The sequence below is a fragment of the Staurois parvus genome, unplaced genomic scaffold, assembly GCF_062004578.1.
Source record: "Staurois parvus isolate SC_StPar_1 unplaced genomic scaffold, SC_StPar_1.0 ptg001079l, whole genome shotgun sequence".
NCBI lineage: Eukaryota > Metazoa > Chordata > Amphibia > Anura > Ranidae > Staurois > Staurois parvus.
In genome coordinates, this window is record NW_028318875.1 from 533,307 (window position 1) to 547,518 (window position 14,212).

General features: G+C 45.4%; 1 protein-coding gene across 2 annotated transcripts; it reads right to left on the minus strand.

Moving 5' to 3' along the window:
• Nucleotides 1–6,198: 6,198 nt before the first annotated feature.
• On the minus strand, nt 6,199–13,963 carry LOC149440490 (uncharacterized). 2 transcript variants are annotated; one of them, XM_089658537.1, is made up of 5 exons: nt 13,397–13,516; nt 12,877–13,280; nt 12,587–12,790; nt 12,314–12,455; nt 6,199–10,487 (listed from the first exon to the last, which is right to left on the minus strand). In XM_089658537.1, the coding sequence occupies exons 1-5, from the start codon at nt 13,479–13,481 to the stop codon at nt 9,019–9,021; spliced, it is 2,304 nt and encodes a 767-aa protein (XP_089514663.1). In that variant the 5' UTR covers nt 13,482–13,516; the 3' UTR covers nt 6,199–9,018. The 2 variants fall into 2 exon arrangements, with proteins under 2 accessions (XP_089514663.1, XP_089514664.1); XM_089658538.1 differs by lacking the exons at nt 12,877–13,280; nt 13,397–13,516 and adding an exon at nt 13,940–13,963.
• Nucleotides 13,964–14,212: the final 249 nt, after the last annotated feature.

Below are 14,212 nucleotides of genomic sequence, written 5' to 3' on the forward strand. Positions count from 1 at the left end.
CCCTTCCCGACTGCCTGTTATAATGATACACCATCAGTGCCAAGGGAAGCTTCCTCTAGGCTTCTCCTCAACTCTGGTGTGTCCCATGACACAATAGAAGGAGAAGCCTGGGAGGAAGGTCTTTCCCTGGTATTGAACCACTCTGGAGCTAGGCACATACCCTCCATCTCCTGCAGGGTGTCCCAGGTCCCCTACACCATGATCATCTACTTTGTGGCATCTGGCATCTCACCCCTTCCCAGTTGCCTGTTATAATGAAACACCATCAGTGCCAAGGGAAGCTTCCTCTAGGCTCCTCCTTGAGTGAAGAGACTTGTGCCCTCTGACACAATAGAAGGAGGATCCAGGGAGGAAGGTCTTCCCCTGGCATTGAGCCACTCTGGAGCTAGGCACCCAGGGCACATACCTTGCATCTCCTGCAGGGTGTCCCAGGTTCCCAACATCATGATCATCCACTCTGTGGCATCCGGCATCTCACTCCTTCCCAGCTGCCTGTTATAAAGATACACCATCAGTGCCAAGGGAATCTTCCTCTAGGCTCCTCCTCAACTCTGGTGTGTCCCATGACACAACAGAAGGAGAAGCCAGGGAGGAAGGACTTCCCTTGGTAATGAGCTACGCTGTATCCGAGGTCTGTAAGATTTATGGGGGGATCTCAAAGAAAAAGAAAACAAAAACATTGGATTTTTTCATACAAAATATTCCTCAATATAACGTCAGGTTCCAAACAAATGAGGAGGAGATACTGTACACCATATGAAAGTCCATCTCCATTCCTCACTATAACGTCATGTTCCCAACAAATGAGGAGGAGATACTGGACACCATATGAAAGGTCCATCTCCATTCCTCAATATAACGTCATGTTCCCAACAAATGAGGAGGAGATACTGGACACCATATGAAAGGTCCATCTCCATTCCTCAATATAACGTCACATTCCCAACAAATGAGGAGGAGATACTGGACACCATATGAAAGGTCCATCTCCATTCCTCAATGTAACGTCACGTCCCCAACAAATGAGGAGGAGATACTGGACACCATATGGAAGGTCCATCTCCATTCCTCAATATAACGTCACGTTCCCACCAAATGAGGAGGAGATACTGGACACCATATGAAAGGTCCATCTCCATTCCTCAATATAACGTCACGTTCCCAACAAATGAGGAGGAGATACTGGACACCATATGAAAGGTCCATCTCCATTCCTCAATATAACGTCACGTTCCCAACAAATGAGGAGGAGATACTGGACACCATATGAAAGGTCCATCTCCATTCCTCAATATAACGTCATGTTCCCAACAAATGAGGAGATACTGGACACCATATTAAAGGTTCATCTCTATTCCTCAATAGTAGTCACGAACGAAAGACAGGAGTGATTGGGGTGGGAGGGGGCGGTCATACAGGAATAGGAAAATTTGTGGTGGTGGGGGGGGGTAAATTATTTGTTCTAGAAGAGGGGGTTTGGAGGGGGGCAGATATTTCCTGCTAGAGGGGGTTTGGGGGAATGGAGTAGCACTTGAAGGGGAAATTAAGGGTCAAATTCTGTTAGAAGATGGACAATGTTGAACCCTGTAATCGTTTGCAGTTTTCGACATGCACGCATTTTAAGGCCTGGCACAATCTACAGTCAGGTCCATAAATATTGGGACATCGACACAATTCTAAAATTTTTGTCTCTATACACCACCACCACAATGGATTTGAAATGAAACGAACAAGATGTGCTTTAACTACAGACTGTCAGCTTTAATTTGAGGGTATTTACATCCAAATCAGGTGAACGGTGTAGGAATTACAACAGTTTGTATATGTGCCTCCCACTTGTTAAGGGACCAAAAGTAATGGGACAATTGGCTTCTCAGCTGTTCCATGGCCAGGTGTGTGTTATTCCCTCATTATCCCAATTACAATGAGCAGATAAAAGGTCCAGAGTTCATTTCAAGTGTGCTATTTGCATTTGGAATCTGTTGCTGTCAACTCTCAAGATGAGATCCAAAGAGCTGTCACTATCAGTGAAGCAAGCTATCATTAGGCTTAAAAAAAAACAAAACAAACCCATCAGAGAGATAGCAAAAACATTAGGCATGACCAAAACTACTGTTTGGAACATTCTTAAAAAGAAGGAACGCACTGGTGAGCTCAGCAACACCAAAAGACCCGGAAGACCACGGAAAACAACTGTGGTGGATGACCGAAGAATTCTTTCCCTGGTGAAGAAAACACCCTTCACAACAGTTGGCCAGATCAAGAACACTCTCCAGGAGGTAGGTGTAGGTGTGTCAAAGTCAACAATCAAGAGAAGACTTCACCAGAGTGAATACAGGGGGTTCACCACAAGATGTAAACCATTGGTGAGCCTCAAAAACAGGAAGGCCAGATTAGAGTTTGCCAAACGACATCTAAAAAAGCCTTCACAGTTCTGGAACATCCTATGGACAGATGAGACCAAGATCAACTTGTACCAGAGTGATGGGAAGAGAAGAGTATGGAGAAGGAAAGGAACTGCTCATGATCCTAAGCATACCACCTCATCAGTGAAGCATGGTGGTGGTAGTGTCATGGCGTGGGCATGTATGGCTGCCAATGGAACTGGTTCTCTTGTATTTATTGATGATGTGACTGCTGACAAAAGCTCCATCTCCATTCCTCAATATAACGTCATGTTCCCGACAAATGAGGAGGACATACTGGACACCATATGAAAGGTCCATCTCCATTCCTCAATATAACGTCATGTTCCCAACAAATGAGGAGGACATACTGGACACCATATGAAAGGTCCATCTCCATTCCTCAGTATAACGGCATGTTCCCAACAAATGAGGAGGAGATACTGGATACCATATTGAAGGTCCATCTCCATTCCTCAGTATAACGTCATGTTCCCAACAAATGAGGAGGAGAAACTGGACACCATATGGAAGGTCCATCTCCATTCCTCAATATAACGTCATGTTCCCAAAAAATGAGGAGGAGATACTGGACACCATATGAAAGGTCCATCTCCATTCCTCAATATAACGTCATGTTCCCAACAAATGAGGAGGAGATACTGGACACCATATGAAAGGTCCATCTCCATTCCTCAATATAACATCATGTTCCCAACAAATGAGGAGGAGATACTGGACACCATATGAAAGGTCCATCTCCATTCCTCAGTATAACGTCATGTTCCCAACAAATGAGGAGGAGATACTGGACACCATATGAAAGGTCCATCTCCATTCCTCAGTATAACGTCATGTTCCCAACAAATGAGGTGGAGATACTGTAGCAATGTTTTTCACCATTTCATGGGCAGGTACAACTTTAGGCAACACATACAACCTAATCTCAGGTGTAACATTATCCAAAGGCGAACTCATCCTTTAAGTTGAATACAGTCTGCTATGGCTCAGACAGATGTGAAGTGGGAGGAGACACAGGAGGCCTCGTACTTGTAGGAGTGGTGTCCCAGAATTTGCCATCCCAAAATGGGGTCGGAGTAGTCCCAGAAAATGTATAAAGTCCCTAGCCGCTCCAGGCTTCCTCCCTAAGGGGTTGCTAAATGAGTAAGGCCTAAGTACCTATGTTGATCTGGTCTGGTCCACCATCAGGGACATCCAAATGTCACTCTCCTTATGGTAACTGACCCCGGAGGCGCTCCTTCTTCCTAATATACCCTTATCAGGAAGCTCCTCCCCTGACAGGCTATAGTTTCCAGGCTATGGGGACATCTAGTGACCCAAAAGGAAATTACAATGGGTCACCTCTGTGCCCTGCCCTACCTACCTTTTGGGACCCCTTCCTTAGGCTTTATACAATTGTTAAGAAAGGACTTAAGGGGTCCCAAAAGATTGGAGCTTAATTCAAGTTTAACTTGAGGGTATCTTGTAAACTAACACTGTACAAAAGTCTCCTCCTGCAAGGGTGTCATCGAGAAAGCCAAGGAGTTGAGTTTTGTCCATAGGAGAAATTGTCTGACATTGGTCAGTCCATCCAATGCAGGGATGGTGGGAACCCTTCATAATGGGCACAGCAGGTGTACAGATCAAGGATCTCAGGACAGGGATGTGGGGACCCCCCATGATGGAAAAAGAAGGTGTACACACCTGGGAACTCCGCACAGTGATGGTGGAAACCCCTCCTAATGGGCAAAGCGGGTATACAGACCCAGGAACTTGGCACAGGGATAGTGGGAACCCCTCCTAATGGGCACAGCGGGTGTACAGACCCAGGAACTCCACACAGAGATGGCAGGAACCCTTCATAATGGGCACAGCGGGTGTACAGACTCGGGAACTCCGCACAGAGATGGTGGGAAACCCTCATAATGGCCACAACGGGTGTACAGACCTGGGAACTCCGCACAGAGATGGTGAGAACCCTTCATAATGGCCACAACGGGTGTACAGACCTGGGAAATCCGCACAGAGATGGTGGGAACCCCGCATAATGGGCACAGCGGGTGTACAGACCCGGGAACTCAGCACAGGGATGGTGGGAACCCCTCATAATGGGCACAGCGGGTGTACAGACCCGGGAACTCAGCATAGGGATGGTGGGAACCCCTCATAATGAGCACAGTGGGGGGTACAGATATAAAAAGGAGAAAGGCGCCTCTGAGTGCAGTACCTAGAACACTTCCTGCTCTGGGATGACAACACTCACTTCTTTTACTGTAATAATGGAGGAAGCCATGGTTGTAACCCAGGTTCGACTTTAAACACTTCCTGCCCTGGGGTGACAACACTCACTCATTCCACTGTATTAATGGAGGGAACCATGGTTGTACACCAGACTGGACTTCAAACACTTCCTAGAGTGACAACAATCGCTCATTCCACTGTATTAATGGATGGAACCATGGTTGTCCACCAGACTGGACTTCAAACACTTTCTAGGGTGACAACACTCACTCATTCCACTGTATTAATGGATGGAACCATGGTTGTCCACCAGACTGGACTTCTAACACTTTCTAGGGTGACAACACTCACTCATTCCACTGTATTAATGGATGGAACCATGCTTGTGCACCAGACTGGACTTCAAACACTTCCTAGAGTGACAACAATCGCTCATTCCACTGTATTAATGGATGGAACCATGGTTGTCCACCAGACTGGACTTCAAACACTTTCTAGGGTGACAACACTCACTCATTCCACTGTATTAATGGATGGAACCATGGTTGTCCACCAGACTGGACTTCTAACACTTTCTAGGGTGACAACACTCACTCATTCCACTGTATTAATGGATGGAACCATGGTTGTGCACCAGACTGGACTTCAAACACTTCCTAGAGTGACAACAATCGCTCATTCCACTGTATTAATGGATGGAACCATGGTTGTACACCAGAATGGACTTCAAACACTTCCTAGAGTGACAACAATCGCTCATTCCACTGTATTAATGGATGGAACCATGGTTGTCCACCAGACTGGACTTCAAACACTTTCTAGGGTGACAACACTCACTCATTCCACTGTATTAATGGATGGAACCATGGTTGTCCACCAGACTGAACTTCAAACACTTTCTAGGGTGACACCACTCACTCATTCCACTGTATTAATGGATGGAACCATGGTTGTCCACGAGACTGGACTTCAAACACTTTCTAGGGTGACAACACTCACTCATTCCACTGTATTAATGGATGGAACCATGGTTGTCCACCAGAATGGACTTCTAACACTTTCTAGGGTGACAACACTCACTCATTCCACTGTATTAATGGATGGAACCATGGTTGTCCACCAGACTGGACTTCAAACACTTCCTAGAGTGACAACAATCACTCATTCCACTGTATTAATGGATGGAACCATGGCTGTGCACCAGACTGGACTTCAAACACTTCCTAGAGTGACAACAATCGCTCATTCCACTGTATTAATGGATGGAACCATGGTTGTCCACCAGACTGGACTTCTTATGAGATATGTATGGGGCAGCCATTGCTTGCTTCCTTGATTTCCTGGATTAATTGTTTCCTGAGTCATATCCATGACGTAACAATGTCGGAATCCTTTATCTGTGGACTTGTTCCAGGTCAGTGTTGAGAAGCCATAGGACCAGCACGACAGAGGGAACAAGTATTTTCAGAAAGAATGGTCATCAGGGACTTCCTTCCAGGATCTTCTCATGACAAATTTCCTTAGATAAGTAGATACAATGTAACTCAGAGTGTATAAGTTAACTTTTGTTTTATTAAAAAAAAAATCAATACAACCTGACATTATTGAAACATGGGAGGACTGGGAACCCTTGGCCTGGGGGGGAATGCAGAGACAACTGGGTGGTCCATTCATGGCAGATCCCTATGGGCTAAAGAAAGTATGCCATGATGCTGCAGAGATTGGTGGGGATGGTAGAAAGCCTGTGTTCCTAAAGGACGGTGATTACGTGAGACATCTTACCATTTTCCACCATCAGCTTTCTCAAAGTCCATTCTAGATCTCAGAGATGCAATGGAAATTGGTCCTGGAAGGCTTCCCTCTGCCAGGTGTTTGAAGGTCTGAACCAAGAACAGAAAATGATAGAACGCTCACCATGTGTTGCTAACTGCAGGTCCTGCTCAAGATCTGAATGGTGAAGCATCTGTTCTCAGGTCCCCAAGCCCAGTACATCCTATGCCACCCCACCCCTGCATTCAAATAAGGCTTTTATCTCAACCAAAGACATTCAGTAACACAACAGCAACCAACTAGAGCAGAGGTCCACAACCACAGGCTGCAGACCAGTGCCAGTCCGTGGCCTGTTGGAGTTTGGGCCGTGTGGGTGGCGGGAGAGAAGGCCAACACAACTTGCACTGCCACCCTCCAACCACCAGAGGTGCCTGCTCCCCTTCTCCCACCACCACTCCCTTCCCTCTCTGTGGTCACATCAGGAAGAAGAGGAACAGGGTCCTCATCATCACAGAGCATTGGTGAGGCCTGTGAGCTGACTTGAGGTGACAAGCTGTACATCCCCCAGAACTTCAACCTTCTGCCTAAACTGGCACCACCCACCCTCAGGCTGCACCCCCCAACTTGAGGTGAAAGGCTGCATTCCCCCCCAGAACTTCAACCTTCCGCCTAAACTGGCACCACCCACCAACAGGGTGCACCCCCCAACTTGAGGTGACAGGCTGCACCCCCCCCCCCCCAGAACTTCAACCTTCCGCCTAAACTGGCACCACCCACCCTCAGGCTGCACCCCTCAACTTGAGGTGAAAGGCTGCAATCTCCCCCAAGCTGACATCCAACCTCATGATCCATGGAGGGGTTGCCTTCCGGTTGGCCAGTTCCTGGTGCCGGGGAGGTTGGGTACCGCTGAACTAGAGGACACAATGAAATTGGTTGCTATAAGTCACTACAGTTCCTAGACTGCTCTGGTTGATCAGATAGAAGCCTGCCATGGTCAAAAACCAATACTGGTACATCATCTACTCATCAATAACTAAAGCAACAGGTTTATTATATTTTTCTGTCAAAACTGGAATAAAAAATGACAAGTGACGTGTTTTCACATCACACTTTTGCATCTGTAAAGGCAGGTTGTAACAAAACGCAATAAACTGAGTTCACTAAAGACTGATGTGTTTTACCATCTAAAGTCCACCCAACCACAAAAGAGGGAGTGCGGACAAGACCTGCCATTCCTATCTGACGTAAGGAGGTATTACTGGATCTCCTCCTCATTTGTTGGGAACATGACGTTATATTGAAGAATGGAGATTGACCTTTCATATGGTGTCCAGTATCTCCTCCTCGTTTGTTGGGAACATGACATTATATTGAGGAATGGAGATGGACCTTTCATATGGTGTACAGTATCTCCTCCTCATTTGTTGGGAACATGACGTTATATTGAGGAATGGAGATGGACCTTTCATATGGTGTCCAGTATCTCCTCCTCATTTGTTGGGAACATGACGTTATATTGAGGAATGGAGATGGATCTTTCATATGGTGTCCAGTATGTCCTCATTTGTTGGGAACATGACGTTATATTGAGGAATGGAGATGGATCTTTCATATGGTGTCCAGTATCTCCTCGTTTGTTGGGAACATGACGTTATATTGAGGAACGGAGACGGACCTTTCATATGGTGTCCAGTATCTCCTCCTCACTTGTTGGGAACATGACGTTATATTAAGGAATGGAGATGGATCTTTCATATGGTGTCCAGTATGTCCTCATTTGTTGGGAACATGACGTTATATTGAGGAATGGAGATGGATCTTTCATATGGTGTCCAGTATCTCCTCGTTTGTTGGGAACATGACGTTATATTGAGGAACGGAGACGGACCTTTCATATGGTGTCCAGTATCTCCTCCTCATTTCTTGGGAACATGACGTTATATTGAGGAATGGAGACGGACCTTTCATATGGTGTCCAGTATCTCCTCCTCACTTGTTGGGAACATGACGTTATATTGAGGAACGGAGATGGTCCTTTCATATGGTGTCCAGTATCTCCTCCTCACTTGTTGGCAACATGACGTTATATTGAGGAACGGAGATGGACCTTTCATATGGTGTCCAGTATCTCCTCCTCATTTGTTGGGAACATGACGTTATATTGAGGAATGGAGATGGACCTTTCATATGGTGTCCAGTATCTCCTCCTCATTTGTTGGGAACATGACGTTATATTGAGGAATGGAGATGGACCTTTCATATGGTGTCCAGTATCTCCTCCTCATTTGTTGGGAACATGACGTTATATTGAGGAATGGAGATGGACCTTTCATATGGTGTCCAGTATCTCCTCCTCATTTGTTGGGAACATGACGTTATATTGAGGAATGGAGATGGACCTTTCATATGGTGTCCAGTATCTCCTCCTCATTTGTTGGGAACATGACGTTATATTGAGGAACGGAGATGGACCTTTTATATGGCGTCCAGTATGTCCTCCTCACTTGTTGGGAACATGACGTTATATTGAGGAATGGAGATGGACCTTTCATGTTTTATGAAAATAATAATTCAGCCTACAAAAGGTTGAACAACACTAGCTTTAGCGGTTGTGAGTTCTCTGGTGTTTAATCAGATGTTCTTTCCGTATGAAACATTTTCCGCACTCTGAGCAGCAAAACGGCTTCTCGCCAGTGTGGAGTTTCTGATGGGTTTTCAGGCTTGCTTTGTGTGAAAATTGTTTGCTGCACTCGGAGCAGGAAAATGGCTTTTCCCCAGTGTGAACTCTCTGGTGTTCAACAAGCTGCCACTTGGTAAGGAACGACTTCTCGCACTCGAGGCAGGAGAAGACCTGCTCGCCGGTGTGACCTCTCTGGTGCAGGAGGAGTTCAGATTTAGTTTTGAAGGACTTCTGGCACTCTGGACAAGAAAAAGGACGCTCGCCCTCGTGACTCTTCTGGTGCGTAATAAGGTGCACTTTCTGAGTGAAACTTTTCCCACACCCTGAGCACGGGAAAGGACGCTCACCGGTGTGACTTCTCTGATGTCTAAGAAGCTGAGTTTTTCGCGAGAATGATTTTCCACACTCTGAACATGGGAACGGGCGTTCGCCCGTGTGGCTCCTCTGGTGGATAAGAAGGTGTCCTTTCTGTGAGAAACATTTGTCACACTCCGAGCATGGAAAGATCTCCTGACCCGTGTGAACCCTCCGATGTACTCGAAGATCATATTTTGTTTTAAATGCTTTCCCACACTCTGAGCAGGACAAGGAACCTTCATCTAAGTGAAGTTTCCGATGCTGCGAAAGAGATGTTTTTTGGCTGAAGCACTTGCCACAGTCTGGACAGGAAAAAGGGCGTTCCCCGGTGTGAGTCTGCTGGTGACAGAGGAAGGTACTCTTCCATGTAAAACCTTTCCCGCACTCCTCACATGTGTATGGCAATTTCTCCAAATGGCTTCGCTTGTGTATGTTGAGAATATCCTTCCGCGTAAAACATTTCCCGCACACAGGACATGGGAAGGGAGCTTCTTTTGTGTGGACTCTCATATGTCCCATCAGAACACTTTTTAGTTTGAACCGTTGACTGCACTCGGAGCAAGAATAAGGCCTCTCACCGGTGTGAACTCTTATATGATGGACAAGCATGAACTTCTCTGTGAAGGATTTCCCGCACTCTGAACATGAATAAGGCCGCACTCCGGTTTGACTTCTTAGATGTCTAACAAGCTGTGATCTGGATGTGAAACCTTTTCCACAGTGGACACATAAAAAGGGAGTGTCGCCTGTGTGAACTCTGAGATGCGTCGTCAGATGGCTTTTTCTCTTGAAGCACTGATCGCAGTCTGAACAGGAATATGGCCTCAGGTCTGTGTGATTCTTCACATGTCGGACAAGCTCTGATTGGTTTTTAAAAGATTTCCCACACTGAGAACATGAGTAGGGACACTCTCCCGTGTGACGTCTCTGATGCCTTACAAGTAGCGATTTTAATCGGAAACTTTTCCCGCACTCCGAACATGAACATGGATTCTCCCCTTTGCGTGTCCTCTTCTGGGCTTCATGTCCATCTGCTGGAAGAAATGTTTGGGAATTTAACAATAAAAGCATGTACATTTATAATGTCAAGTCACATATTCCATTGTTCCATTGGGTTCTTGCATAGAATTGGGAACAATCATAATACCAATGCAGAAAAACAATCATGGCACACTGACATGACAATATATTGAGGAATGGAGATGGACCTTCCATATGGTGTCCAGTATCTCCTCCTCATTTGCTGGGAACATGACGCTATATTGAGGAATGGAGATGGACCTTCCATATGGTGTCCAGTATCTCCTCCTCATTTGTTGGGAACATGACGTTATATTGAGGAATGGAGATGGACCTTCCATATGGTGTCCACTATCTCCTCCTCATTTGTTGGGAACATGACGTTATATTGAGGAATGGAGATGGACCTTTCATATGGTGTCCAGTATCTCCTCCTCATTTGTTGGGAACATGACGTTGTATTGAGGAATGGAGATGGACCTTTCATTTGGCGTCCAGTATCTCCTCCTCATTTGTTGGGAACATGACGTTATATTGAGGAATGGAGATGGACCTTTCATATGGTGTCCAGTATCTCCTCCTCATTTGTTGGGAACATAACGTTATATTGAGGAACGGAGACGGACCTTTCATATGGTGTCCAGTATCTCCTCCTCATTTGTTGGGAACATGACGTTGTATTGAGGAATGGAGATGGACCTTTCATTTGGCGTCCAGTATCTCCTCCTCATTTGTTGGGAACATGACGTTATATTGAGGAATGGAGATGGACCTTTCATATGGTGTCCAGTATCTCCTCCTCATTTGTTGGGAACATAACGTTATATTGAGGAACGGAGACGGACCTTTCATATGGTGTTCTGTATCTCCTCCTCATTTGTTGGGAACATGACGTTATATTGAGGATTGGAGATGGACCTTTCATACGGTGTCCAGTATCTCCTCCTCATTTGTTGGGAACATGACGTTATATTGAGGAATGGAGATGGACTTTCATATGGTGTCCAGTATCTCCTCATTTGTTGGGAACATGACGTTATATTGAGGAATGGAGATTGACATTTCATATGGTGTTCTGTATCTCCTCCTCATTTGTTGGGAACATGATGTTCTATTGAGGAATGGAGATGGACCTTCCATATGGTGTCCAGTATCTCCTCCTCATTTGTTGGGAACATGATGTTATATTGAGGAATGGAGATGGACCTTTCATATGGTGTCCAGTATCTCCTCCTCATTTGTTTAGAACATGACGTAATATTGTGGAATGGAGATGGACCTTTCATATGGTGTCCAGTATCTCCTCATTTGTTGGGAACATGACGTTATATTGCGGAATGGAGATGAACCTTTCATATGGTGTCCAGTATCTCCTCATTTGTTGGGAACATGACGTTATATTGAGGAATGGAGATGGACCTTCCATATGGTGTCCAGTATCTCCTCATTTGTTGGGAACATGATGTTATATTGAGGAATGAAGATGGACCTTTCATATGGTGTCCAGTTTCTCCTCCTCATTTGTTGGGAACATGTCATCATATTGAGGAATGGAGATGGATCTTTCATATGGTGTCCAGTATCTCCTCATTTGTTGGGAACATGACGTTATATTGCGGAATGGAGATGGACCTTCCATATGGTGTCCAGTATCCAGTATCTCCTCCTCATTTGTTGGGAACAGGATGTTATATTGAGAAATGGAGATGGAACTTTCGTTTGATTTACTTTATCCTCACCTTATTTGTTTGGGACATGAGGCTGTGAAGGTCTCCTGATCCACCATGGTTTTTTTTATCTATTTCCATTTTCTAAACTTGTAAAAGTGAAATGTGAATACCTGAGCTGATATTGACAGAAGATTCCTCCTCTTTGATTGTCACCATAACCACGTCCTTCTCCGTCCATGGCTGATCACCCATCACATATGTCTCCTCTTCTTCCTTTTTCACCTTAACTTTTATAGCAATCAATTCTTCATCCTGAAATCACAAAATTATAAAAAAAAGCAACATTTTCACATCATAAGTACCAATACATGGAGACCTCAGAGAAGATGATCCCATTTGGTTTGGAATTATTTTTAAGTCGTAGATGTTCCAATCTCACCTACCTGATGATGGTGAGGGATGGTGTGATCTTCCTGTGTGGAATCCCGGGAATACAGAGGACAGGGACATCTCTCTGGTGGGTTTTTGTTATTGGATGACTCCATCATGTTGTTGTTGTGGGGGTTCTTGTGTCTTTCTGAAACATTTTCCATTAAACTATCCTCGTCTTCTTTTACAATAATATTAAAATTGTTCAGGTCTTCTTTCTGAATATATAATAATTAAATGAATTCCATTAATGTGGCTAATTAACAGAACACAATGTAAATACTGGTAATTGTTGCTCATCTACCTGATGACGGTGAGGGATGGTGTGACCTTCCTGTGTGGAATCCCGGGAATACAGAGGACGGGGACATCTCTCTGGTGGGTTTCCATTACTGAATCCATCTACCTGATGATGGTGGGGGATGGTGTGACCTTCCTGTGAGGAATCCCGGTAATACAGAGGACGGGGACATCTCTCTGGTGGGTTCTCATGACTGGATCCATCTACCTGATGATGGTGAGGGATGGTGTGACCTTCCTGTGTGGAATCCCGGGAATACAGAGGACGGGGACATCTCTCTGGTGGGTTTCCATTACTGAATCCATCTACCTGATGATGGTGGGGGATGGTGTGACCTTCCTGTGAGGAATCCCGGTAATACAGAGGACGGGGACATCTCTCTGGTGGGTTCCCATGACTGGATCCATCTGTAGGAAACACACACACTGACTGAATCCATTGTTTCTATGTGTTTATCAGATGATGGGGGATCTAGGTGGATCCTCCGTACTGCTCTCTCCTTTCCAATAAAGTCTCCTCTTACCCGGTGATGTGAGGGGCGGCTGATTGTCCATCATGACGTCCTTGTAGAGATCCTTGTGTCCTTCTAAATACTCCCACTCCTCCATGGAGAAATAGACAGTGACACCCTGACACCTTATAGGAACCTGACACACACAATGATACAGTCACCATCCACACACATCCCTAGTCTGTTACTGGAGAATGTCCCTGAATTCCAGGCACCACTCACTATATCTAAGATGTATCCGGTCTATAAACCAGAGGCTCTGGATGGAAGGTTGGATAAATGGTTCTATATTTAGGATGTATCCGGTCTATAAACCAGAGGCTCTGGATGGACGGTTGGATAAATGGTTCTATATTTAGGACGTATCCGGTCTATAAATCAGAGGCTCTGGAGGGACAGTTGGATAAATGGTTCTATATTTAGGACGTATCCAGTCTATAAACCATAGACGACGTCACAGTGAAGATGGAGGAAGAGGAGAGACATGACGATGGAGGAAGAGGACGGCCATGACGGGAGGTTACTGGATGTAAATAGAAAATAGGATCTTATTACCTCCTCTGCTGCCACTTCCACCAATGTCTCCTCTCTACTTCCTCCCGATTCACCTCTCACCCAGAACCTGTTTATACTCTTACATCACTTCCTGTTTGTCCCTGACATCACTTCCTGCTGTTGGGTTCCACTGACAATACATGAGATCACGCCTTGTGTTGAGTATAAATACTGCAGTCTACATTACGTTCCATCGTTTTGCCCTCGGCCCCGTGGTCCAATCTTCTATTCGGGTACATCGATGATTACACATGCAGATTATACATCACATCC